Source organism: Balaenoptera borealis (assembly GCF_965194805.1).
Source record: "Balaenoptera borealis genome assembly, chromosome: 17".
Taxonomy (NCBI): Eukaryota; Metazoa; Chordata; class Mammalia; order Artiodactyla; family Balaenopteridae; genus Balaenoptera; species Balaenoptera borealis.
Genome location: NC_138876.1, coordinates 19,537,821 through 19,563,153, shown reverse-complemented (window position 1 = coordinate 19,563,153; position 25,333 = coordinate 19,537,821). Strand labels below are relative to the sequence as shown.

The window sequence follows — 25,333 nt, the reverse complement described above, 5'->3', positions numbered from 1 at the left end:
ACCAGTAATAGATGGAGAAGCACCAAGAACCATCAACAGAGGTGGAGGACCAGAAGGGGGAGATGGGTTTTGGGATCCACAGAGTAAGAGTTTTAACTGTACACAAGAGGGTCATTCAGCAGGAGTCGTGGCCATTGATAGAAGAAAGAGGCACTGTCAGACTATGGCCCTGTGGGGGGAGTGTAGAGGGAGCACCTCCGTGTTTCTCTCTCCCCACCTCCTGATCTCCAACTGGTGCTGCCCTCCAATTTGGCAAATTCAAACCTGGAAGCCATAAGGCAAGTGAGACTGTGATCTGGTCTAAAAAGGACAGTCCCCCAGGAAAAAAATAACAGGAGCAAATGGAGAATAACTAACATAGAATAAGCTCTGAACATATGGGATTGTAGTTCGTGTGCCTGGACATAACCCCGGGTGAAACTTCACATTTAGTTTGGCACCATGCCAAAGGGGTACACAAATCCTTGTCTAAGACCAGACTTCTGGGGAACTTAGCCCCAGACACGGATGGAGCTGGGTCTCAAACCTATTTGCCTTGCTCCAAAACCCATGTTATTATCTACCACCACCTCATGCTAGCTCTTGCTGTCATATCCTCAGGAGAGAATCTGCTGAAGCAGCATTTCTTTTTTCCAGTCTGATCTCCAAATGATGGAGTACCATTTAATTCTTGCAGGAGAATCTGAAGGTGTTTTGTTTTTTTTTTTTTTAATGGCATTTCCTCCATACATCAATTCAGTAGCAAAACACTATAGGAATGCATTTTCAATATTTTTAGGAAATGGATCCAAGACTAAAAGAATACCACCTAACAGAATTGCTAAGTGCTAATGAGTTTGAAATCTTAATTTTCCTAAACTCTACTAACTGGGTTCAGATTTTTACCTTGCCTCTTACTGTATTATGACTCTGGCCAACTGTTTGAATTGATTGTACCTCATTTTCTGTACCTATGAGATTGAGGTAAAATAAGATAGTTTTCAGGATTAAATATTTTAATACAGCTAAAGTCCTTACAAGAGTGGTTGGTATATATTAAACAAGACTCAGTACATGTTATTATTACATGTCTTAACAATAACACCGTCTGCTTTTATTCAACAAACTTTTAGAGTGAGTACCCACTCTATGGGAAGACCGATAAGAAATGGTTTCTGTACTTAACATCAGAATTTGGTAGGAAAAACAGACTGTCGATATAAGGTGGTGCATGACAAGACAGAGGGAGTCATAGAGGTCTGGGTTATATTAACTACCATCATTTATTAGTGTTGTCACAAATTCAGACTGGCCAGACATTGGTTGAGATGTGAAATAGGCAAGAAGGGAAAACCAAATTTTGTTAAACGTTACCTCTAGCATTTATGATTAATATGGCAGCTGTTCCTTATTTATGATTGATTAGTTATGCTTTTGAATTTTTGTTTCTTTAAGGTTTTATTTTACTTTTTAAAAAGTCTTTCGAGAAATAACTCTGGTTTTATGGACTTTTCACTAGGGCAGCAGCCCAAAGACACAGGTTCATTTGCTGGCGCTACACATTACTAGCTTTGTGATGCTGGACCATCCTCACATCCACCCTTTTTGCTGCCCTTGTAGAACATTATGAGGACCAATAAGTTAAATGGATGTGCTAGTAAGAGTGTTAAAAACATAAGACTTTGTGCAAATGTAGAGAAGGAAGTTGTCACCCCATGATATACCCTGAGATGAGACTATAGTTGCTCAGGACACAGGGTTTGGATTTCAGATATACTTGGGTTTGAATCCTGGCTTTGCCACTTATCAGCTGTGCAAACTTGGTTGAGTAAATGATCTTTTTGAACCTCATTTTATTTAATGGATCATTTTGAGGGTTGCTTGAGGTTGTATGTAGAAAACGCTTAGCACATTATTAAGCTCATGGCTCAATAAGCTGTTTTTTTTTTTTAACTATTCCTTATACTGCAGCTTGGGTAGGAACGTATTGTAGTAATCAAATGAAGAAGCAATCTTGCACCTCAAATTGACAACCAAGAGTCATAGCAAAAGAGAGAAACCACCCATATTTGTATTTGTCTCCCTGGCCCAGCAAGATGACTTAAGGAAGTTTTGAAATGTTAGAATTCAGACAAGCATTATGGAAAGACAAAACACTGTCCCAAATTGTGCCTGTAGTATATGCAGAAAGTAGATAAGGCTTATCACTTATAATTTAAATGGGGGATTTATTAAACTAGATAAGGATCTAGAATTTCTGATAAATTCTGTTTCTGCTTCTTATCCAATCACTTTTATGCTTTTAGCCATTAATACCTCTGAAGTTACACGGGGCATGTAACATTTTTATCACCCAGACTTTCCTCTCAAAAGACACATAAAAGATTGCAAGGACTTGCAGACACCAGAAACAATAGCAGGAAGCCAGAGAATTTGCCTAAAAATTGAAGGTGAGTCAAATAGGAAAAGTCTTCGTAACCAGGAGCAACCAGACAGCGTCTAATGTGACTTTGCCACATAAAAGACTCTGTTATAACAAAAAACCCACCAGTACCCTAAGCTGTAGAATTTTGCCAAAAACACACATGAAAAAACATTTCCTGTCTGTACTGAACTACCAAGTTGCTGTGACATTATGTGTCTGGGTGTGACTTTCAATATAGTTAAACAATTTTCCTTTTTTTTTCAAAGATAACATTACCAACAGTGTATTCCAGACTCAAATTCTGGTTGTTTTCTTATTCAATATTTATTGAAACTTCATATTCTTTTCATAACTGACCTCTATTCTTATATATGCATATCAACATGTATATATGTGTGTATACACACACACACACACACACACATGTTAAATGGAAATCTGGGGGGCAAAGAAATCCTAGACCATTAGGGCTAGAAGAAAACTTAATAGTGACTTAGTCCAACTCTATCTTTTAATAGATGCAAATACTAAATCCAAGAAAGGACGATCATTTTTTTTGTCTCACAGAAGTAGGACTCAGCCCCCCAGATGTTCTTCTTTGTATTTTTTTCTACCTTTCCACTATATAATGCTGCCTTTCAAAATAAGAAAACAAAAACAAACCTTAAAAAAAACTGCAAAATAGAACAAATACCTGTACAGGGGAATTTTTACTATTGTGGATATTGGAAACACCAAAGCTAGGGAGATCACATATCCTAGTTTGCCAAGAGTAGTTCAGTGTGCACCTGTTGTCCTGTTGTAATAATCAGTACTACCCCATCTGCTCTCACAAATGTGTGATTTGGAAGATAATTTATAGGGTCACCTTAATGAAAGCACAAGTTTCTTGTTGAAGGTAAAGAGCCACATTTTACTTGCAAAGAATCTGAAGGTACATTCTAAAACTTGGCCTCCCATAAGGAAATGCACACAACCTATTACAAGAGCTTGGGATTAAAAAGGCGGTGTGGGTGGGAGATACTGTGTACTTGAAAATGAGCAAGGTCACACACCATGGCCATAGTAGAGCTAACCGTTGCCAGAAAGACCCAAGCACGTATGTGTGGCTTTGCAAGATGTCTTCAATGAGAATTTTCGTTCTGCTTTTATTTTTGTTTGTTTTTAACAAACAACATGAAAGTACATGAAAGAGTAGTCAAGCTATGCTGGGTGACTGTAAAAACTCAGCTGGGAGTTGAAACCCAAATTCATGTCTCAGCAAAGTGTGACTTGAGGCTCGTTGCTCTAAATCTCTGGATCTTATTATCTATAAGATAAAAGGATTGAACGAGACTATCTGTTTCTTTCCAGCTCCAATTTTATACTCCCGTGGATTTGTTAATTAACTTCCATGATTTTATCCTTTCCCAGGAAAATGTATTACCCTTCCCCACACCCTCACCTCCACCATCACCAGTTTGTCCCAAGCTCTCAATGAAATGTCCTCAGAAATTTCAGAAAGCGGGATAAATGAGAACCACAAAGAATTTCTCCTCCTGGAAATTGCCTTAGACTTTAATACAACTTAACACAACCTAACAACATAAGGTTGAAACAATGAGAGCCCATCTCTCCATCCCAGTGTCCTGACTGGGGCAGATGTCACTTGCATGTCTCATGTTTTTATTTTATTAGTTCAGTGGCAAACTAAGGCTCTGCCTGTATGTGTGGAATGGATAAAATATGGCATGGCCAATCAGCTGAACTCTGCTTTTACCCCCAATTGGTTCAGACCACAGCCCAGCAACTCATGATGACGATAGACAAAACTGAAACTATGGGATTAGATATGCTATGACCTCATTTGATGGCATGAATAGACCTAGCCTCATTTTTTCCAGACTCCATTGCTGAGTTTTAATGAGAAGTCCAAAGGTCAATTACTTTTTGACCGACTGTATGAAGAGAAAATTGATAGCTGGGGAAAGTTGATTGTATTATTCAATCTGCACACACAGCAAATGGGTTTTCTATTTATGGAGAATGTTTTTAATTAGTGCTTGAATTGTGCATTAAAATTGGGCAACTATAAATAGTTAACAGCTGTGATATTTTATACCTTAAAATTCAAAACTTTTTCCCCCCTCATTTGATGAATTCTAACCCATAGCTCTCTGTTTACATGTTTGCTATTTTGGTTCTGTGTAATTCTAGAAATAACTAGTTTCAGACAGTTATGGTTTAGTGAACGCAGGGAATTGCTTTTGCTAAAATTATTGTTGCTTGTTTCTAAAACTCCTACAGAATAAATCTACGGTCTTCAGAAAAGCAGAAGTTATTTCCAATGACACACACTATTTGCTGAAAATTTACGGTAGATTGACTCATGCATCTTTGCATTGTACTTAAATTAAAATACTATAGCTTTGGTTGAAGGGTAGATGTGTCAGTGGCCTCTCTGTGGCTTAACGGTTTGTTTTGATAGGACAGAGAAAGTTTACCTAATTATAGGAGGCTCATTATTGGTTCTGAAGGAGGAAAAAAGTCATCTCAACATTGATTTCTTCTGGAAATGAATCATGCAGTTGTATAACTTTTAGCACCACTGTCTGTCTCCATCTATGATCTTTTTTTTTCTTTTAGTTAATGTGAAGTTTGTCATTTCAAATAATGTCTGATGTCTGGCCCCAGGCTATTTGTAGATTTATCCTAGCCAACATGTGTCACTCATCTTTGTTTAGAATCTACAACCTTCATCCTAGCAACCTCTTTTTATTTTATCCTTGCTTTTGCTTCCTTGGTGGCTCTGTACAGATTATAATGGGCTCTCTCAGAAAAAGTATGATTAATGGTGGGTATCATAAGTCCATAGATGTATAGTAAATTGGAATTCTTGACATGAATTTATCATTCAGGTAAATATTGGCTGCATCTTATTTCAACAGTTGCTTTGCCCATATTTTATAGTGGCCAACCCTTCCTTTTAATGGTGCCACTTAAAGAAACAATAGACAGTTCAAACTATTCACTCAACACATCCAATCTCTAAACTGAAGCTGGAGATGTCAGAATTCTCCAAATATGAAAAAAAGATGCCTTGATTTTCAAACAACTGTAATTTTAAAATTAGACTTTCATGATTTTTATGTGGTATTTGCTTTGTTTACCTGCTTACTAAACACACAAATAAAAAATGGATTCCAGCATGTTGTTGCCTATTTAGGAATCAATTTCTTTTCATTTAACCCTGATCCTGAGCCATTGACTGTCTTCCAATGGCCTTATGGGTTAGTCAATGACTTCACCACACATTGAACCATAGAATTTTCTACCTCACCTTTAGCTTGTGTATGAAGTAACCAACATGAACTTGCATGTCAAGAATTCAGCTAATAACATGATGAAGTCTTGGGAAGAGCATTCCCTTAGGAAACTCCTAAATGCTGATTTAGCTCTCCTAAGTAATCTGGCTCTCCTACTTTGAACTCTATTCCAAAATGTTTTTTTTTTTTTTTTGGAATATATACCAACATGTATTAATGGGTGCTTTCTCAAAAGAGACAGTACATCATTATCACAAAGGAGCAGCCACTTTCAAATAAAAGAGTATATGGATTAGTGTACAAGGTAAACATTTTGGGTACATCCGAGCCTTGGTGAAACTGGTTTACCACTTTGGCTCTATTGCCACATGGGTAGTGGATCAGGCAGCCAGAAAAGCATGGACTCATTTCAACTGTGGAAGTTCAGGGCGTGACTCCAAGCCAGAAGCGTGGCCATGGCCAGCTGTCTCGAGCCTCTGTGTGTACTCAGTAACCAAGAGTATGTTACAGCATATGCTGTGTCAGATCCAGCCATTAGCCTTCCAGATCAAGTTAGGGGAGTCTTTCTTGCATTTGGTGCACTAGCAAGAAAGCTTCAGTTGAATTATAGGGATCAGGAAGCAGAAAGGTAGAGAGACTAAAACTCAAAATACAATTTGGACTTTCACTTGCCAGCTCTTAATAGTAGCATATCTACTTTTGTCTCCTTATAGAACTAACATATACATAATATGTAGATGCAGGTTTTTCAACACTCCACACATCAGCTGGAATAGAGAAGTTTCCTCTCTGAAAAATGTGCGAAAAAGGATATATTTACTCTTTTAAACATAAACCCCCAAGAGGTGTTGTTTTCTTTCTGTACTAAGCCTCTCCAGTTTTCTACATTTTTTTCTATAGGAATGTGATTACGTAGTATAAAGAAAAACTAAAAACCAATAGGAGAAAACAAATGACTTTGAGAGTCCAATGTCAAAGGTGTCATGCCAATTACAGTAAAAATTCAATTAATAAAAACACAGCTCTCAGCAATAATGCAAATAAGTGGAAAGTCTGAATTGCCCTCTTTTATTTAAAAAACAAAAAATGTCAGAAAAACAAGCTTATCTCATAGATGTTAGGGAAGTATGATTTTCAAGGTAAATTCTAGAGTTTGAACAAATTAAATCTATCTCCATACATAAACCCATCTACTATAGAATGACTCATCATTCCACACGGTAGCTCCAAATCCTTGATGCTCAATCATCAAAGAAAGAGGTGATTTTTTTTAACATCCTTATTTACTAAGCCACAAGAATAGCATAATAGAATTTTTAAAGTTTGGTTTCTTTTTTTTTTAATTGGCTTTTTAACAAAGAGGAATTCTCAAGTTCAAAGACTAAGTTGTATTCATTGTACTGCCTCCAGTGTTAGGCAAGTACATGGCACAGAGTTGGTACTCATAAATTCTTGATGAATCAAAGGAATTTTAACACCAATTGCAGGAGCTGTATAATTGCCCTGAAGAAGAAACAAAAAGTCATCTCAGCATTGATTGCATCTAGAAAAGAACCACGCTATAACTTCTATCACTACTGTGTCTCCATCAGTGATCCAAGAATTCAATTATCTAAAAATTCAGTTTCCCCCATTTTTCAGGAATACACTGTCGGTATGGTTGAATTAGCTTTTGCCAGGAGAGACAGACTGGCTTTCGGGCTGAAGTTGCGACCCTGAAGCTGATTGCCTGTACTCATAATCCAGATGGTCATAACTAGCCGTGAAGCCTTGGGCAAGCCACTTCACATCTAAATACCTGTTTCCTGGTAGGAATAGTGCCTACCTACTTGGCTTTTTGTGAGAATCTAGTTCATATATGTAAACCACTTGTATAATGAATGTTCCCTAGCACTTCGTAAGTCTTAACTATTTTATTTTTAATGAGATTCATAAAAGGAAAGCATTATATCTCAAATGTCTTATCACTTATAATTTCTAAGGATTTCTAGAGTAACCAGAGAATAACTGATTTGCTTTTTAATATATTCCTGGATGTCAAGAAAAAATAAACTTTGGCCTCTAAAGTTTTGGTTTAAATATAAACCCACCATTATCTCTTGAAATCATCTTATGGCAGCCTTAAAGTGATACGATTTATTCAGAAGTTAGTAAAGAGATTTTTTTTATCCAAGAGAAACTTATAAATCATTAGCTAGAGGCTGCAAGAAACAGTATATACGCATTTATAGTCTGATTAAATGTCTGGATGGCTATTTTTTCTTAGGAAAAAATTTTTCTATTTTTTGGCCTGGTAATTTATTTTACTTTAATATAGCCAATACTTTTTAAGACAATGAAAAATTCAATAAAATGACTATGATTCTAAGACCCACGTGAAAAATATTCTTTTTTTTTTGGAGATAAAAATTCCGATAAATCAGTTCACATCCAGGTCACTGATACCAAACAATTCTCTGCCACTATGGAAGCATGTCTGAGTGGTTCTGTCCTGGGATTACTGACTTGTTTATAGAACGTGAACAACAGGACCAAAGTTATATTCTTGCCGCCTCTGTTGGTCAGGTAGCTGTGATCTTTCCATCACTCTTACTGTGCTCCTTATTCAGTTAAGCAAATTAATTTTTCATACATCTGAATATTCTAAGAGTCTCACCACCAACAAGAAAGGTTAAAGTATCAATAAATACTTGGGTTAGGGGTGAAATAGAGAAAAGTGAAAGCTATTTGCTTTTTAAAAATGAATAAATCCTGACGTCAATCCTTTTTCCAAAGCCAAGTGCGTAAGAGAAACACACGTGTCTTTCAGAGCTATGGACTGAAAACGGTTTCCCGGTTGGAGGGATAAGAGCTGCAAAATTCAGAAAAATGCTTTCATTTACTTATGGATAATAAGAGTCTGTAACAAAATCTAAAACGCAATTAATCAGTTATAAAAATTCAAATAGAAATACACTGTAAGAGCACGAATTACAAGTAATGTACCCATTTGTTGCTCTTTCCAGATTACTGTTTTAGGTGGTTCTTGGATTACTGAAACGTTTTCCTTTTTAGTGATGCAGTGAGAAAAGCATCAGGATAGCAAATCAGAAGATCTGAATTCAGATCCCTGTTATTTCCCATCCATCTGGCTGAAGGCAGGTCTCTTGACCTTCCTGAGCCTTAGTAAATATACCGATAAAATCAGAATTTTATGAGGAAGATAGAGATCATGAACCTAATGAAAATGTTATCAGTGTTTTAAAACAGCAACAAAAGTATCTGACTCAGGAAGTCTGGGCCTTGATCACAAACAAGAGTGCCTGGCACAGAGATGGAGTGAAATATATGTTCGTTTGAATGTTCATCAATGCATGAATAAACAGATGAATGTATAGTAGATAAAAGACTGTGACATTTATTTCCCAGCCTGAGCGGAAAAAAAAATAAAAATAATAGAAGCAGGAACATCACCCCCATTTTAGATAGTGACTATACTATTTAAGTTGTCAGTTTCTCTAATGCATAACAGGCACATGGCTCAATATACGGCAAGCTACAAAGGTAAAGATTCTGAATCCAGGGGCAGAGAGTGGAGATGCTCAGGCCCAGCCTAAGTATAGCTTTTGGAGCTTGAATCCCACCTCTGCACCTCAACTGCTGTGTGATATTAAGCAAGTCACTTAAATACTCTGTGCCTCAGTTTTGTCACACGTCAAATAGGAAGGATAACAGTTTTATTATAGTGAATTAAGCATCAAAAGAGATAGCTGAAGTATATCACTTGGTACTCCCCAAAATAAACGCTTTTCTGGGGTAACTTCATCAGGGAGAACTGATAGAAAATACACCAAGATGGCAACATTGCTATAATTATTTCCACCTACAACATTATCAACACTATCGAAGTTTCTCATTCTTAGGCAAAGTTATTTGGCTTGGTTTTAGCCAACATGGTCCCAGCAACATTCCACAGTTTCAGCTACAGCTTGCAAAATACATGCATTTTTTAATAGGAGGTCAGATGCTAGACAAATTTTGGAAATATAGCAACACCAAGTCTGTGCATATACTGATCTCTTGTAAAGATCATGTTAACATCACTTAAGTAAAACTCTGAGAGCTACTTACTAGTCTTCTCTGCCAGGTAAGTATTTTAAGTTAAAAAAACAAGTCTTTCCATTATCCAAGGCATTCTCTCATTTAATTTCTAAAGCTCCAAGGCTATCACTACTGACCTTAATTTCTAAGATCTGAACTTTAGTTCTGGTTGTGACACTTATTAGTTAGACAAATTTATTATGTCACTTAAAAGTCTGTGAGTTTCTGTTTCCTCACGGAGTTAATGAGATTCTCAGATTAATATAATATCTGTGGAACAAATTACAAATAGCAAACCAAGCCAATGCTCTCTCCCAAGGTCAGTTGATGATGTTGTTTTAGTGCCCATTCCGTTTTCAGAGGAGAGAAAACTAAGTATTTTTACATTTTAATTTAATTGAAAGAAATGTTGCTGGTGATGGTATGTATCTTAAGGAAAAAAGGGTGTTTTATCTTAGAGGTTACTGGGCAAATTTAGTGGAAGGCACACAGTGAGAAAGCAAAAATATCTGCAAAATGCCACAAAAAAAGATTTGGGAGCTATTTTGGCAACCCAAGAAGGAGGAAGAGTGAGGTTACATGGAACCAAGAAGAGAGGATCAGAGGTAAAGTTCTAGAGAAAAATGTTGAGAAGGAGAGGCCTGAGAGAAGATGGCAAAGGGGAAATTCCTAGTATATTATTGGCTAGAGAATTTTGAAGAAGAGGAATGCCTAATACTCAATTTTAAGTTGTTTGATGTGCTCTTGAAATAATCATCCTCTGTTTATCCTCAGCACTTCGGTAGAAAGATACTGTGTATAACTGTCTTGCACTGGTGATGCTTTGGGGTCAGGAAATAAAGTTCCCTTGTGTGATGGATTGCACATACTTGAACTTACAAAATGGGATTTAGTCTTTCCTTCAGTCTTAATTTAGTTGATCAACTTGAAATAATTTACTTTAAGGATTCAATTTGTGAATGTGATTATTCATCAGGGAAGTTCTTCCACAGCAACAGATTGCCAACAGGTCATATAACCAATGTTTGTAATCTAAAATACATGTATTAAACATATTCATAGAGGAAGCATGTGACAAACAAGGAGCCACTTAACAGAGACACCATGGACCTGGGGTTGAAGGATAGAACACAAAACCAAAATTGAGTTGAGTTCAATGGTGTGGCCAAGATATCCTAAAACATTAACCCTGTACATATCCCCATGGTGCCCCAAAACACACACAGCATTATTTCTAGGAGTCCCTAAATTCTGGCTTCCGTTTTCCATGATGTATTCTTGCCTTTGAAATTAACGTGTTTAAAAAATATTTTTTAGCAACTAAACGCTCATTTTTAAGCAAAATTGTTCCCCCGTGTTGTATACATTGTTACATGTCCTTGTAAGCTTTTGGATCCTTTGGAAGAAAGAGAAATAGGAGTAAAAGACTTCAGTATCTATGCCTGTTATGAAGGAGAAGTTTTGGAGTCGTTTATCTGAACTTAGAAAATATATTTGCTTGACTGTAAGTTTAGATCTTCTCAGAAGTAGTTCATGAAAAGATGTGCTGAAAATTATATATAAAATAAGCAGCCAAATTTCATAATATGAAATCTCTGAAATATAAACAGACCATTAAAAAAAGAAGGTATCATTTATTAGGCACATGCTTCCCAGCAGAGCTGAAATAAATATTTATCTCTATAATGCAGGAAATATTTTCCCAGAAATGGGTTATATTCTGTGTTTTATCAGTTCAACAAATGCCTGATGATCTCTTTTAACTTCTCTGTGTTGAATGTCAAACAAATACATCAGGTCAACCACACACTCTTCAATCTTTATGGAGACCTTGTTGCTAAGGATTCTCAGAAGCAAGGCGTAAAAGAAGTGGTCAACAACAATTACGCTGAAGAACGTTCATCCCTGACCTCCATACACAGCAAGGAGAGAGGCAAAGATGCCCTTTAGTAATTCACCCTGTACCTGTTTAGTGCCTGTCTCCAGGGAACTCAGGTACCATGAACCTTTGTTTGACCCATCTCCATAAGCAGAGCATGGATCTGGTCTCCACACTTGCAAAAATAGAGAACTAAGATGTAGCACAAGTAAATAATCTTCCCCAAGGCAAAAATCTGTAATGGTATTGAAAGTTGGGCCCAGGTTTCTTAAATGTCGAGTCACCACTATTGTTTAGCATAGTTTCTATTAAAAATATTCAGTTTAACTAGAGAGCATAAAGCAATTTAAAAGAGATCATGTATTTGAGCTGACTACAAAGAATAAAGATGCCGTGTCAAAAAGGAAAACAAAGTGCATAAAGTATTAATTTCCCTTTCACACTGCCAAAAGCATTAAAGAATCTCTCAGTTATAAAATGTGAACTTTCATCCTCTATATGGATTTGGCAAGTTACCAAACTCTATTGACTCTTCCTTTATAATACATTGGCTATCTTTTCGTCTCACTTTCTATTCTTTCAAGATCTCATCCACTCTGATGGCTTTAATTACAACCTATATGTGGATGACTCTCTAATCTGTACCTCTGGCTGAGATTTTGTTGGGGCCATCAGATACCTCCCCTTGAATATTCCAGAAGGATGTTGAACTCAACATACCCAAAATTTAATTTATCATCTTTTCTTTGAAATTTGCATTTCTTGTCTCAGTAAATGGCATCACATCCAATTGTTCAAGCCAGGAACCTGGGAATTTCCCTGACCCCTTCCTCTCCCTGACCCTCCATTTCCAAGCAATCAGTAAGTCTTGTTACTTCCACATTCTTTTTTTAATCCATTTGCTTCACTTGATACTCACCCTTGCTTCCAAAGCCCTGATTTACCTAATTGAACTATTTGATCTTTTAGCCTCCCTTGCTGCTAGCATAATTCTAGCCAATGAGATGTAAGTGGATTTCACCCCATAAGTTTTCCAGGATGGTTCTTTGAAAAGATGACTAACTAGCTGTCCCGTTGTCTCAGCCCTTGGCCTACAATTTTTCCCTTCATCCTGCATAGAATGTAGGTACAATGTTTGAAGTTATAGCAGCCCTTTTGTGGCTATGAGGAGAAAAGCCACATGTAAAATATGGTGAAGCCAGAAAATAGAAGTCTTGGTCTCTGATGACAACGTAGTACTACTATGTTAGGATTCTCTGCCTTCAGATTTCTTATTATTTGAAAAAACAAACCAATAAACCAAAAAATCCATCTCTTATCTCATTGAGCAAGTCACTTGCTGCGTTTCTATTACATGAAGCCAAGAAGGCCTACCTCTGACACACCTCTCATATTCTGATTTTCAGATCCAGCAGCAACATTCCCTTTCTTTTTTTTTTTTTTTGGCCACACCCGCATTGCTTACGGGATCTTAGTTCCCTGACCAGGGATTGAACCCGTGCTCCCTGCGGTGGAAGCGCTGTCTTAACCACTGGACCGTCAGGGAAGTCCCAATATTCCCTTTCTTAAAATCCTTCATGTGCTCCCACTGCCCTTGGTATCTTTTTCAAACTCCTAAGCAGCACCTACAACGTCCTTCATATCTACTCCTGACCTTCAGCTTGAGCCTTATCTGCCCCATCAAGTTCCAAACGCTAGGCTCAATGAACTACTTTCAGTTCCCCATACATATCATTCTATCTCTCAACCAAGACTTTGCATATGGTACTCCTTCTATGCAGAATGTCTTCCTTTTATACCTTCTCAACTTTATTTGGCTAATTCCAATAGTTTTCCAAAACCTGTTTAGGAAACATCCCCTAAAGGAAACCTTTCCTAATCCACCAAGCTTAAATCAGGTTCCTCTCATCTAGGTCTCCATGACAACTGGATACCTGGTATTTACCCCTATCAGAATGGGAAAAAGATTTAAAAAGTAATGGCAACTGTTTTTAAACTTGTCTGTCTTCCCCAAAAGACAATAAATTCCCTAAGAAAAACACTGTGTCTTAAGGACTATTGTAACTCCAGATATTGTACTACAGTATCTGATAAATCATACATAGTTGTTGAATGAGTAGATGAATGAATGCATTTACCTCACACATATCTATCATTCAAACTCAAACCCCTCTCATTATGTGCCCATATAATTATCCATTCTAATTCATCCACTATTATTCAAGAAATTGCTGTGTACAATTAAACACAGAACAAAAATAATGAAAGTCAGGAGCTTGCCTTGAGCCACATTTTAACCAGAAGAAGGTATTGATCCCTGAGTAAGTAAATGGGGATACCCGTGCTCTTTAGTGTAATTAAGCTTATACTTAGATGTATTTAAATAATAGAATTTAGTAATTTATATATATTAATATCTTTTCTTTTCTCTGGTTATTTTTTTTTATTGATTGCTTTGATTGAAAAAGCCTCTCGTAAAGACACTCTTTAGGTGCACTGAATCAGTACATACTGACCTGGAAACAATCTTAAGATTGATGACTTACTGAATCTATAAGAACTGATTTCCAAAGTGGAAGCAAAACCAAATTTTTCTAATTGATGATTTCCAGGCTTACAAACACTTCTTGAGAATTAAAATATTCCAAGAGTTTGGAATGTAATTTTTTTTTTTTTTTTTTTTAGACATTCACGTTCTTTTATTTATTTATTTATTTTATTTATTTATGACTGTGTTGAGTCTTCGTTTCTGTGCGAGGGCTTTCTCTAGTTGCGGCAAGTGGGGACCACTCTTCATCGCGGTGCGCGGGCCTCTCACCATCGCGGCCTCTCTTGTTGCGGAGCATAGGCTCCAGACGCTCAGGCTCAGTAATTGTGGCTCATGGGCCCAGTTGCTCCGTGGCATGTGGGATCCTCCCAGACCAGGGCTCGAACCCGTGTCCCCTGCATTGGCAGGCAGATTCTCAACCACTGCACCACCAGGGAAGCCCTGGAATGTAATTTTGATGTTAGTTTTTTTTTTTGTTTTTTTACAGTTTTATGAAGGTATAAATTATATACCATACAATTAACCAATTGTAAGTGAAGAGTTGGAATTTTTAGTGTATTTATATAGCTGTGCAACCATCACTGTAAAACAAATTTATAACACAGCTATCACTTCCCAGAGTTCCATTGTGCCCATATGAAATCAATTCCTGCTTCCGCCCCCAGCCTCAGGCAACTACTCATCTGCTTTCTATCTTGAGAGTCTTGCCTATCCTAGAAATTTCATATAAAAGGAATAATATAATACTTAGTAATTTTTGTCTGGTTTCCTCTACTTTGAATAATTTGGAGGGAAGCCATTATCTATATTGTTCCATGTATCAGTAGTTTGTTCCTTAGAGTATTGATCCATTGTATGGACACACTACTTGATGGACAAAATCCATCCACTGCATGATGAACATTTGTGTTGTTTCCAGTTTTTGACTATTATGAATAATACTGTTATGAACATTCATGTACAAGAATTTGTGTGGACATATGTTGTAATTTCTCTTGGATAGCTATCAATATAGCTTGGCTTATATTTTAAGTTTATATTTAACTTTTAAAGAAACTGCCAAACTGTTTTCCAAAGTGACTGTACCATTTTACATCCTTACCAATAAGGAATGAGGGTTCCAGTTTATTACATCCTAGCCAACACTTAGTACTATCACTTTTTAAAAATTATTATGGCTAGTCTAATCTGTGTATAATGGTATCTCATTGGAATTTAATGAGTAATGACATTGGGCATCTTTCCATACATATATTAGCTATTTGTTGTCTTTGTAGAAATGCCTGTTCAATTATTTAGCTCATGTTTTTTTTTTTAGTCAGTTGCATTTTATTACTCAGTTTTTTACAAGTCCTTCATTGAATATATGATTTGCAAATATTTTCTTCCAATCTGTGACTTATCTATTTATTCATTTTTTTAATAAATTTATTTATTTATTTTTAGCTGTGTTGGGTCTTCGTTTCTGTGCGAGGGCTTTCTCTAGTTGCGGCAAGCAGGGGCCACTCTTCATCGCGGTGCGCGGGCCTCTCACTATCGCGGCTTCTCTTGTTGCGGAGCACAGGCTCCAGACGCGCAGGCTCGGTAGTTGTGGCTCACGGGCCCAGTTGCTCCGCGGCATGTGGGATCTTCCCAGACCAGGGCTCGAACCCGTGTTCCCTGCATTGGCAGGCAGATTCTCAACCACTGCGCCACCAGGGAAGCCCTGTCTATTTATTCTTAATGAGGTGTATGTGTGCTTAAGCACAAATGTTTTAAATTTGGAAGTAGTATAATTTATCAATTTCTTGTATGGACCATGGTTTTGGTGTAATATCTAAGAAATTTTTGCCTAACTCAAGGTCACAAAGTTCTTCTTTTATGTTTTCTTCTGTAAGTTTTACAGTTTTGTCTCTTATATTTCAGTTTTTTTATCCATTTTGAGTTAATTTTTGAGTACGGTGTGAGATGTGGTTCTAAGTTCATTTCTTTTCATGTGGCAATTCAATTTTCCATGTGGCATCATTTGTTAAAAAGACTATCATTTTCCCCACTGAATTGCCTTGGTACCTTTGCCAACAATCAATGTGAGGATTTATTTCCATTTGATTTTTTTTAAATGTGTTTTTATAAATATGAGGTTTAAAATGTAAAAATTAATAAAATAATTTTGAGTGTTTGTTAGCATGTTGCTTTCTAAATATGTGTCATTGTAAAAGCCATTCTATTAATTTCCATTTTTTCCAAACTGCATGCAATTAAATTAACTTATGAGAGAGAACTTTAATCGAATAAGATGCTTATATGTGAATGGACAAAGGTAAAACCAAGTCCAGAGTTGAGTTATATCACCTTGCTAGGAAATTCCTTCAGGAGATGAGGTTGTCATTTTGCTGTTATCCTGTTTTAACTAGTAAAACACTTCAGCCTTGGGATATGCTTGTTTCATATTCTGTTCATCATTTCCCTCCAGATATCACCTAAGCTGGATGCGTAATAATTAAAATGCACAAGAACAGATGTTATTCAGTCTCTGTCAGGCACTGAATAAATGTCTGATGTGTCATTCCTTCCCGGTAACTGTGGATGAATATCACAAGAATGGTATCTTAGTTCCCTAGGGCTGCCATAAAAAATTACCACAAATTCGGTGGCTTAAAATAACAGAAATTTATTATCTCACAGTTCTGAAGGCCAGAAGTATGAAATCGAGGTGTTGGCAGGGGAGGGTGATTCCTTGCTTCTTCTAGTTTCTGGTTGCTCCAGGTGTTCCTTAGCTAAAGGCTGCATAACCTCGACCTCCGCCTCTGTCCTCACATGGCCTTCTCCTTTTGTCCCTGTGTCTCTTTTGAGTGTCTCTTATAAGGACACTTGTCATTGGATTTAAGGACCACCCAGATAACCCAGATAATTCATCTTGAGATCCTTAGCTTAATTACATCTGCAAAGACGCTTTAGCCGAATAAGATCACATTCACAGGTTCCAGGCATTGGAATGTGGACATATCTTTTATGGGGCCACCATTCAACCCATGAAAAATGGGTAGAAGAATGGGGAAGGAGGCAGAATATCACTTGTTATTCACTTCAGTGGCATGTCATTTTTGGACAAGCACAAATCTCAAACCTGGAATTTCAATGCCTTGGGAAATGGAAGATGAAAAATTCAGGAAAATGTGGAATCACAGAGATAATTTCATAAACGAGCCACTAATTCTTACCTTTTTAGATTTACTATTTTTTTTGAGGTTTTTTTTTAACATCTTTATTGGAGTATAATTGCTTTACAATGTTATGTTAGTTTCTGCTGTATAACAAAGTGAATCAGCTATACATATACATATATCCCTATATCTCCTCCCTCTTGCGTCTCCCTCCCACCCTCCCTATCCCACCCCTCTAGGTGGTCACAAAGCACTGAGCTGATCTCCCTGTGCTTTGTGGCTACTTCCCACTAGCTATCTATTTTACATTAACCTCTTCTAATTTTATACCAGCTGAAAACTTGATTGGTTTATTGTTTATGTCAGAATTATGTTTTAAAGAGAAAGCATAGTTGACTTGTATTTCAACGTCAAACTTCATTTTCTAGATAACTGAGAGTTAAGTCTTTAAAGTTTCAGTAGAAATCTTTCTAGTGGGCGTTAGATATTTTTCACACACTAAAAAGGATACACTTAACATCATTTGACAACTTCCTTTCATTTACTCAATCCTCTCTTCCCTTTTAAAATTTATGTCATTCATTTATTCCATATTTACTGGGTTATCAAGGAACTTGTACAACGTTTTTAAACAATAGCAACAGGCTCACAACTTTCAACATTTCACAGACCAGGTTCCACTAATAGTTTCTTTACAAAATTTTTTTTCTTCATCGACAAATTTCATAGTAAATTATGCTAGATTCCACTGTCTCATTTACCACACCATTCAGTTTTAACTGCACTCTGGTTTAAACACTGTTTAGAACACTTAAGAAGAAATACAGTATATTCTTAGATGCTGAGAGTAAGTAAGCAGGAGAGATACAGGTCAGTAAAGGTAAGTGATATTATTAGTTTTCATATTATTGTGACTGTTCAGTAATGACTTTCCCAGGGGTTATGAGACTCCTTGTCACTCCTTTCCTCTCATCTTGATGAAATCTCTTCACTGAGTGATCTCTTTCATTCATAAGGTGGTATTTTATAAATTGCTGACTTCTAAATCCCATGGCTTATTCTCAACCTTCATCTTATGCTTCCATGCATTAATTGGAACCAATTATACATTTAGACTTTCTTGTTCTTTGGCTTCCACGGCATTTTGCTCCCTCTGTGATCTGTTTGCTAGCCCTTCTTTTGCCTTCTGGCCCCTGAATATAGACTCTCTTGGTATTCATACTCTTGAACTTCGTTTCTCACTCAAAATTCCACTTTTATCTATAATCTCCATACTTACGACTCTCAGATTGAAATCTCAAATTCTAGATTTCCCCCTAGAATCAAGACCCGCATTCCAAAATGCCTGCCTGTAATCTCCATCCTGTTATTTCCCTGACCCTTAAAGTCACCCAGCCTCATTATTTTCCCTTCAAAATTATCTTTTTCCACAACCAGGGTTTCTTAGTGGCAATAGTGTTTTTCCTGTCACCCAGATTGAAACTGAAAAGTGTTTTTTAAGATCACATTTCTTGGTAAATCCTAGCTAAAAGTAGAGCAGTCCTCTCTAGTCTATGAAAGTCCTCTACTTTGAATATCTACCTATTTAAAAGCTCCCATATTTATCAGTGAGGGAAAAAGGGAACTATATTTCCAAGCCAGAAGAGAAAAAAATTAATCCTGGAGACCATAGTCTCCATGAGAAAGGAAAGCACTATATGATTACAATATATGAGTTATTTTTTTTTAATTTCTCTTTATCTGTTGCTCTCAACATTCAGTTACTTACCAAGCCATATACATTTGTCTTCTTCAAGATCAAAAGGACTGGGAACACAGATTGAGCTCTAAAGATGTTTACCACAGTGTTATAATATTAGAAATTTTAAATTCCCAACACTAGAGCATTGATTGACTAAATCATGTTTTACATATAAAACATGTGATGAATAATCTGCACTAATTTAAATTTTGTTGTAATAGTCTATTCATTAATATAAAAAGATATTATATGCATCATTGAGTTTAAAAAAAATGTCGGAAAGAACAGGAAGAGGACATCCAAGGAAAAATACTAAGGACTATTGCTTCAAACTGTTACCAATGGATTTCTGCATATAAATGTAAAGAATGTATGTTCATTGTGTGCCAGGCAATGCTTCAAAAAGAAATGAAAGAAGTAAAATAGATTTAGAATAGTCTAAATAGCTTAAAGAACACCTATTTTCAAAGAATCGTAGAATTCAGAAAGTACATTAAATATCAAGTCCAAACTCACTTTATATGCCTTGTGGCAATTGAAGTTGAGTGATTTGCTCTATGTCATACAGTTGGTTATGACAAATGTGGAATTTGAGGCCTCTAATACCATTCTGTTAATTCCCACCATTTTCCTATCACTGTTAACATGACAAATGCACCCACTTTTGACATTTTAAGCATGTGTGAAAATGAATGCACCTTTGAAGCTTGAGAATATTCAGCTTTATGGAATCCAAATAGCATTTTAAAGCAGGAAATTTTAAACATAATTTGTATTTGAATTTCTTTTGCCCCTTGTCAATGGGTGACTATTAGTCAGGGTTCTCCAGAGAAACAGAACCAACAGGAAATATCTCCATCTCTATCACTATCTCTGTCTCTATCTATCTGTATATATCTATTTCTAGAAAGAGAAAGATTTATTATAAGGAACTGGCTTGCATAATTATGGAGGATGAGAAGTCCCACAGTCTGCCATCTGCAAGCTGAAGGCCCAGGAAAGCTAGTGGCGTAGCTTCAGTCCAACCCCAAAGACCTTGAGAATCAGGGGAGACAATGGTGTAAACCCCAGTCCCAGTCCAAAGGCCTGAGAACGAGGATAAATGATGCTGTAAGTTCCGGTCCAAGTGCGGGAAAAAGCCAGTCCCAGTTCAAGTGCTCAGGCAGAGAGCAAATTCTTTCTTTGTCTTTTTGTTGTACTGAGGCCCTCAAAGGATTGGATGAGGCCCATTCACTTTGGGGAGGCCAACCTGCTTTACTCAGTTTACCAGTCCAAATGCTAATCTCATCTGGAAACATCCTCACAGACGTGCCCAGAAATAATGTATAGCCAAGTATCTGGCACCCACGATCCAGTCAAGTTGACTAATAAAATCAACCATCACAGTGACCTTGGCAAAACTGCTTAACTTTTCTGAGCCTCAGGTACTTTGCCTGTAAAATGAGGGAATTACTATCTATTCCACAGGGCTATTTTAAGGTTTAAATAAGATAAACAAGTTAAGAGACCTATCCTTGCACATAATGACTGTTCAATCAATGCCAGTTCCTTTCCCTCCCTTTCCCTGTATTGCTTATGAAAAGATCAGTTTAGTTACACTACACGCCTGTTGTTATGGATTGAATTGAGTCTCCCCAGGCAAAAATAATTACGTGTTGAAGTTCTAACACCCAATACCTCATAATGTAACTCTGTTTAGACACAGGGTTGTTAAAGAGGTAATCAAGTTAAAATGAGATCATTAAGGTGAGTCCTAATCCATTATAAATGGTATGTCTATAAAAAGGGAAACATTTGGACACAGAGACACACACACAGGGAGAACTCTACTTGAAGATTGGAGTTATGCTTTCACAAGCCAAGGCACTCAGAGGCTATGAGATGGGCCTGGAACAAATCCTTTCCTGGTGTCTTCAGAAGAGGCATGGCCTTGCCAATATCTTGATCTCAGATTTCTAGCATCCAGAATAGTGAGACAACAAATTTTTGTTGTTTAAGCCACTTAGTTTGTGATACTTTGTGACAGTAGCCATAAGAAACAAATCTACCTGTATTTCTTAGATTGACCATAATTTGAAATGACATCTCTTAGGGATAATTCCTTATTAGTTCTTATCAGAATATGTAAGGTTCTTCTTTTCCAATTTCAAAGAAACTAGGTCCAAAACCCCTTCTGGCCCAACTCTTAGTTAACATGCCTCTTCAAGAATGGAGAAGGTAAGAAATCTCCCTGCTATATGACCTGGTTCTAGTTTTTCAGAATCTTACTAAGTCTAGGCTACACATACAAAGTCTAGGCTACTCATACAGGCCATGGGGTTGATGGAACAGATAGGTAAGCAGACAGATGGATGGATAGATAGATAGATATGTAGATAGATAGGCAGATAACAGATAAATGTAGAAAGAGAGAGAAGGAGATCTCTATTTCTATCTCTGTATGTATGTCTATATTTGTAGTTACATTATCTGTATCTATATCTGGTCTGCTTTTAACAAATGTGATACCACAAGGTTTTTTCTCCCCATTTTATCAAAAACTTGCTGAAAACACCATTTTAATAAAATTGTCGTGCTGTTCTCTCATGCATTTGTACTTAACGATGATTTGCCAACCATTAACATATCATTAAGCAACTGATGTCCTTTCGCCTTTTGGCCACATCTTTTAAATAAAGCTTTGCCCACATTTCAGAATATTTTTTTCAGAAAGTGTACCAGAAGGCCAATTACTAGGGCAAAGGCCATAAACATTTTTAATATTCTTGATACTTATTGCAAAATTGCTTTGCAGTGAAGTGGTGTTCCTTCCTTTGGGGTTCAATCCCAAGACAATTCTTTGTAGCAAGAGAAGAAAGAAATAAGGTCATGGAGATCAGTGGGAGTATTAGTGTTCAACTGCCACCAGCAGCAAGTAATGAATATTTCCTTGTGAAAAAGCTCAATGCCATGCATAACGATTACATAATATGTAGGTAATTCAAGAAATCTCTGGCTCAATCTTTCTGGAACCCCAACATTTAAGTGCAATTTGGGTATTAAATTATCCATTCATGCACTGAGTTGAAGGTATCTCTGTCTCCTCTATTCTCTGATTTGTTTCTGCTGACCTGCACACTTGAGTGTTTAGTTCAGAGATAATTTTCAATAAACTGTTGTCACTTGAAAATAAACAGTCTGGACAATGTATGGTTCATTTGGAACACTGAGAAAATAAACAACCTAGGATATGCTTCCTTCCTGTTTTTACAGCCCTTTTTGGAATGTGTGTTCCAGATATTTCCCCTTCTTCACCAGAGAAGAAGGTTTTATTTAAAATAAAGCTGTTTATTTGGCACTTCTGGGCAGCCCTTTTTTGAAGAACCACAGCAATGGGTGGCTTTGGAGCCCATCTTCGAAGGAATCAATTCATCCTCCTGGTGCTCTTTCTTTTGCAAATTCAGAGTCTGGGTCTGGACGTTGATAGTCGTCCTACGACTGAAGTCTGTGCCACACACACAGTTTCACCAGGACCCAAAGGTGAGGAAAGAAAAATGAAATGTTCATATCTAGTAAGTAAGCTCTTACTTCATCTCTCAACCCCACTCTAGCCCCCAATGACTTTCTCTACTCCCCTCCTTAGAGTTCTCTCACTTTCCTTCTATTTTAGAAAAATCAATGTCTTGTTACTTATTTTAAAATCTCCCTTGATGTTAGGTAAGAGAACGTGGGGAGGCGCTGGAAGGCCTCCAGGGATGTGATGGAATTCACCCAGGGCAGGGGGAAGTTTCATCTTCCATGCTGCTCCAGGGGAGATACACAAGCAAGACATTCAGGAATCCTTTCCTTAAGAACATCTCTGTTCATGGGCTGTTTTTACTCCAACTGCTTTCTCAGGCTGATTTTGGTAAAGCTACTAGACAAAACCTCAGTAAAGTAAAAATGAATTATTTCATATATTTCATAAATTAATGGGCTTCTGGGTTCCAATGAAGAGGAAAATTTTCATCAAGGATTGGAGGTGGCATAGAAATGAACATTTCTTTATTTGAAAGTGGAGTTTTAGGGCCAAGTGCCTTCAGCTGAAGGATGATAGAATATTGCAAACATTTTTTTTTCAAGTAGAGCCAAGGTCCAAATGCGCTTCAGGCAATTGGTTGGTAAAAAATGCTGCTGTTTTCCTGGTTTCAGCTCTGACCCTTTTGTTCTGAAAGTGGTCACTGCAGTACAAATTGGTGCTCCCTCATTAGTAATTCATGCTATGTTTCTCCAGGCTACATGGTGGAAGAATTGCATCTGCTTAAAATTTTAAGTAGGAAAAAAAGGGTCTTTAAAAAAAAAAATAGAAAAACATTGCCCCATGCTTGTCAGTTATTTAAATGTGTATTGCTTAAAGTGCATTTTTCTTAATCAGTGAATTAATTTCCTCCTAAGATTGCAATCCAAGTTTTAACCTTTGATACCATAAAATAAATGCAGGGAAGAACAATGAGGCCTTGGGGCTTCCAAATAATTTCTTGGGTGAATAAATGAATAATGCGAGGGTAAATGTTCAGAAAACAAAGTTTCAATTAGAAATAAAGTACTTAAAACCATTACTGGACTTTTCATAGAATAGAGGAAACTTTGTATTATTCCTTGGGTTTCATGGAAAATGCTAAAAATTAAAATTTTTCTGTCCCTTCAAATGGGAGAATCCATTTTAGAATAGAACTGTTAAGCAGTTTTCCTTGCAGAGAAACTGCAACTTTCAAACTGGAAGAAGAATGGACAAAGAATTGTTCAAATAATGTCCAAAATATCGTCCAATTCAACAATTCTATTCATTCCAACTCAGCCAACGTATATTGAATACCTATTAAGTGCTAAGCACTATTTTAGGCACAAGCGATGCATTAAGTTATATACATTAGTGTCATGAGCAATGGAGATGTAAATAACTTACGAGGGAGAGCAGAGGGCAATTAATATTTGCTGGATTCCAGCGTGGGGTCCACTATGAGTCTTCCAACCCTCATTTTTTAACTTAACACAAAACTTCTCCCTTCCCATTAGAAACTCTAAGGTTTCAAACAGTGGAAACCTCTTTAACTCTCTTCCTGAGCCTGTGTAGAAATTATGAGATGATTACAAGCAGAAATGTGACAGAATGAAGAAGCAAGTGCTCCTGGGGAAGAAAGACTTGGGAAGAAGCCCTCTAGAACTCTGGGTTTCAGAACTAAGTTATGGACTTGGTATGATTTCTTCTTCCCCTAGAACCTGGGGACTTGGCATCAAATGGGTTCTCAGTGGCTTTCTTATTAAAAAGATTCCAAGATTCTGGAACGTACTAAATGCCAACTAAGTCCCAGGCATCATGTGGGATTCTAAAGGTTTCAAGCTAAGGAAGAACTTGTCTTAGAACTTGTACCTACATTGAAAGCTGGTGTTAGAGTGCAAACTCTTGGGGTCAGTTAACTCATTTTTAATTTGCAAATTGCCTGTATGGGTACCACATGCATAACATCAAAAACCTATTCATCACTGCCCTTCCTCTGTTCTGTGTCCTGTGCTAGACATTGTGGATACACCAAAACACAAGGCATGGTATTTTGTCTTCTCTCAAGATATAAACTGCCATCTACTCTACTTCATCCTGTCATGAACACCGTGACAGTCCTCCCCACCCATGAATAAGGCAGATTTGTATATTTATCTCTACAAAATGACAAAGAAAAAAAAAAAAGCTTGATGGCTAAGCAAACATTTTAAAGAACTGGATTATTGCTTTTGTTTAATATATTTTTTTAAGAGCAAGCTGGTCTATATTTTTCTCCATGGCTAATCATCTCAATACCCTATTTATCAGCACTGTGCACAGAAACTTCCAGATACTCTGAGAAACAAACAATAAAAGGAGTTTTCCCTAAATTCATTTGGGAGACTTGGAATTTAATAAAAATATAGAGAGTTGCAAATGGAAAACCATTAATGCTACTCTGTCATATAATGTATTGTCTAAGACAGACACACCATTTTTTATTGCATTACTTCCCAAGCTTGACTTACTGGGAAAAAAAGACATTGGATTGAATCTGCTTGATCTTCAGTATGGTATTACATCTGTTTATGCTTCAGTTTCTTTATTTGCAAAATGAGCTTCATCACAGACCTCTTTTAAGAATAACATCGGATAATCAAAGTGAACTTTAAGCTGTGTAGACATTATGAATAGATACTTAACAGATTCTATTTATCTTTCCTTCTCCTTCCTA

The 25,333-nt window shown here is 36.9% G+C and overlaps 1 protein-coding gene and 1 long non-coding RNA gene across 7 annotated transcripts in view; one reads left to right on the top strand and one right to left on the bottom strand.

Annotated features, from left to right (window-relative positions):
- Positions 1-25,333, top strand: part of COLEC10 (collectin subfamily member 10) — a 184,270-nt gene that overhangs the window by 110,664 nt on the left and 48,273 nt on the right. The window contains exons 3-4 of one of the 6 annotated variants that reach the window (XM_082364437.1): positions 16,669-16,799; positions 22,544-22,619. The exons of 3 other annotated variants lie outside the window; for them this stretch is intronic. In XM_082364437.1, the coding sequence (XP_082220563.1) occupies positions 16,782-16,799; positions 22,544-22,619 (94 nt within the window). In that variant the 5' untranslated portion in view covers positions 16,669-16,781. Of the gene's footprint in view, positions 1-16,668; positions 22,620-25,333 lie in introns of all 6 variants that reach the window. 2 more of the 6 variants (XM_082364436.1, XM_082364438.1) reach the window with 2 other exon arrangements.
- Positions 14,960-25,333, bottom strand: part of LOC309615228 — a 224,408-nt gene continuing 214,034 nt past the window's right edge. Inside the window, exon 2 of the long non-coding RNA XR_014236651.1 lies at positions 14,960-15,723. This is a non-coding gene — a long non-coding RNA (uncharacterized lncRNA). The remainder of the gene's footprint in view (positions 15,724-25,333) is intronic.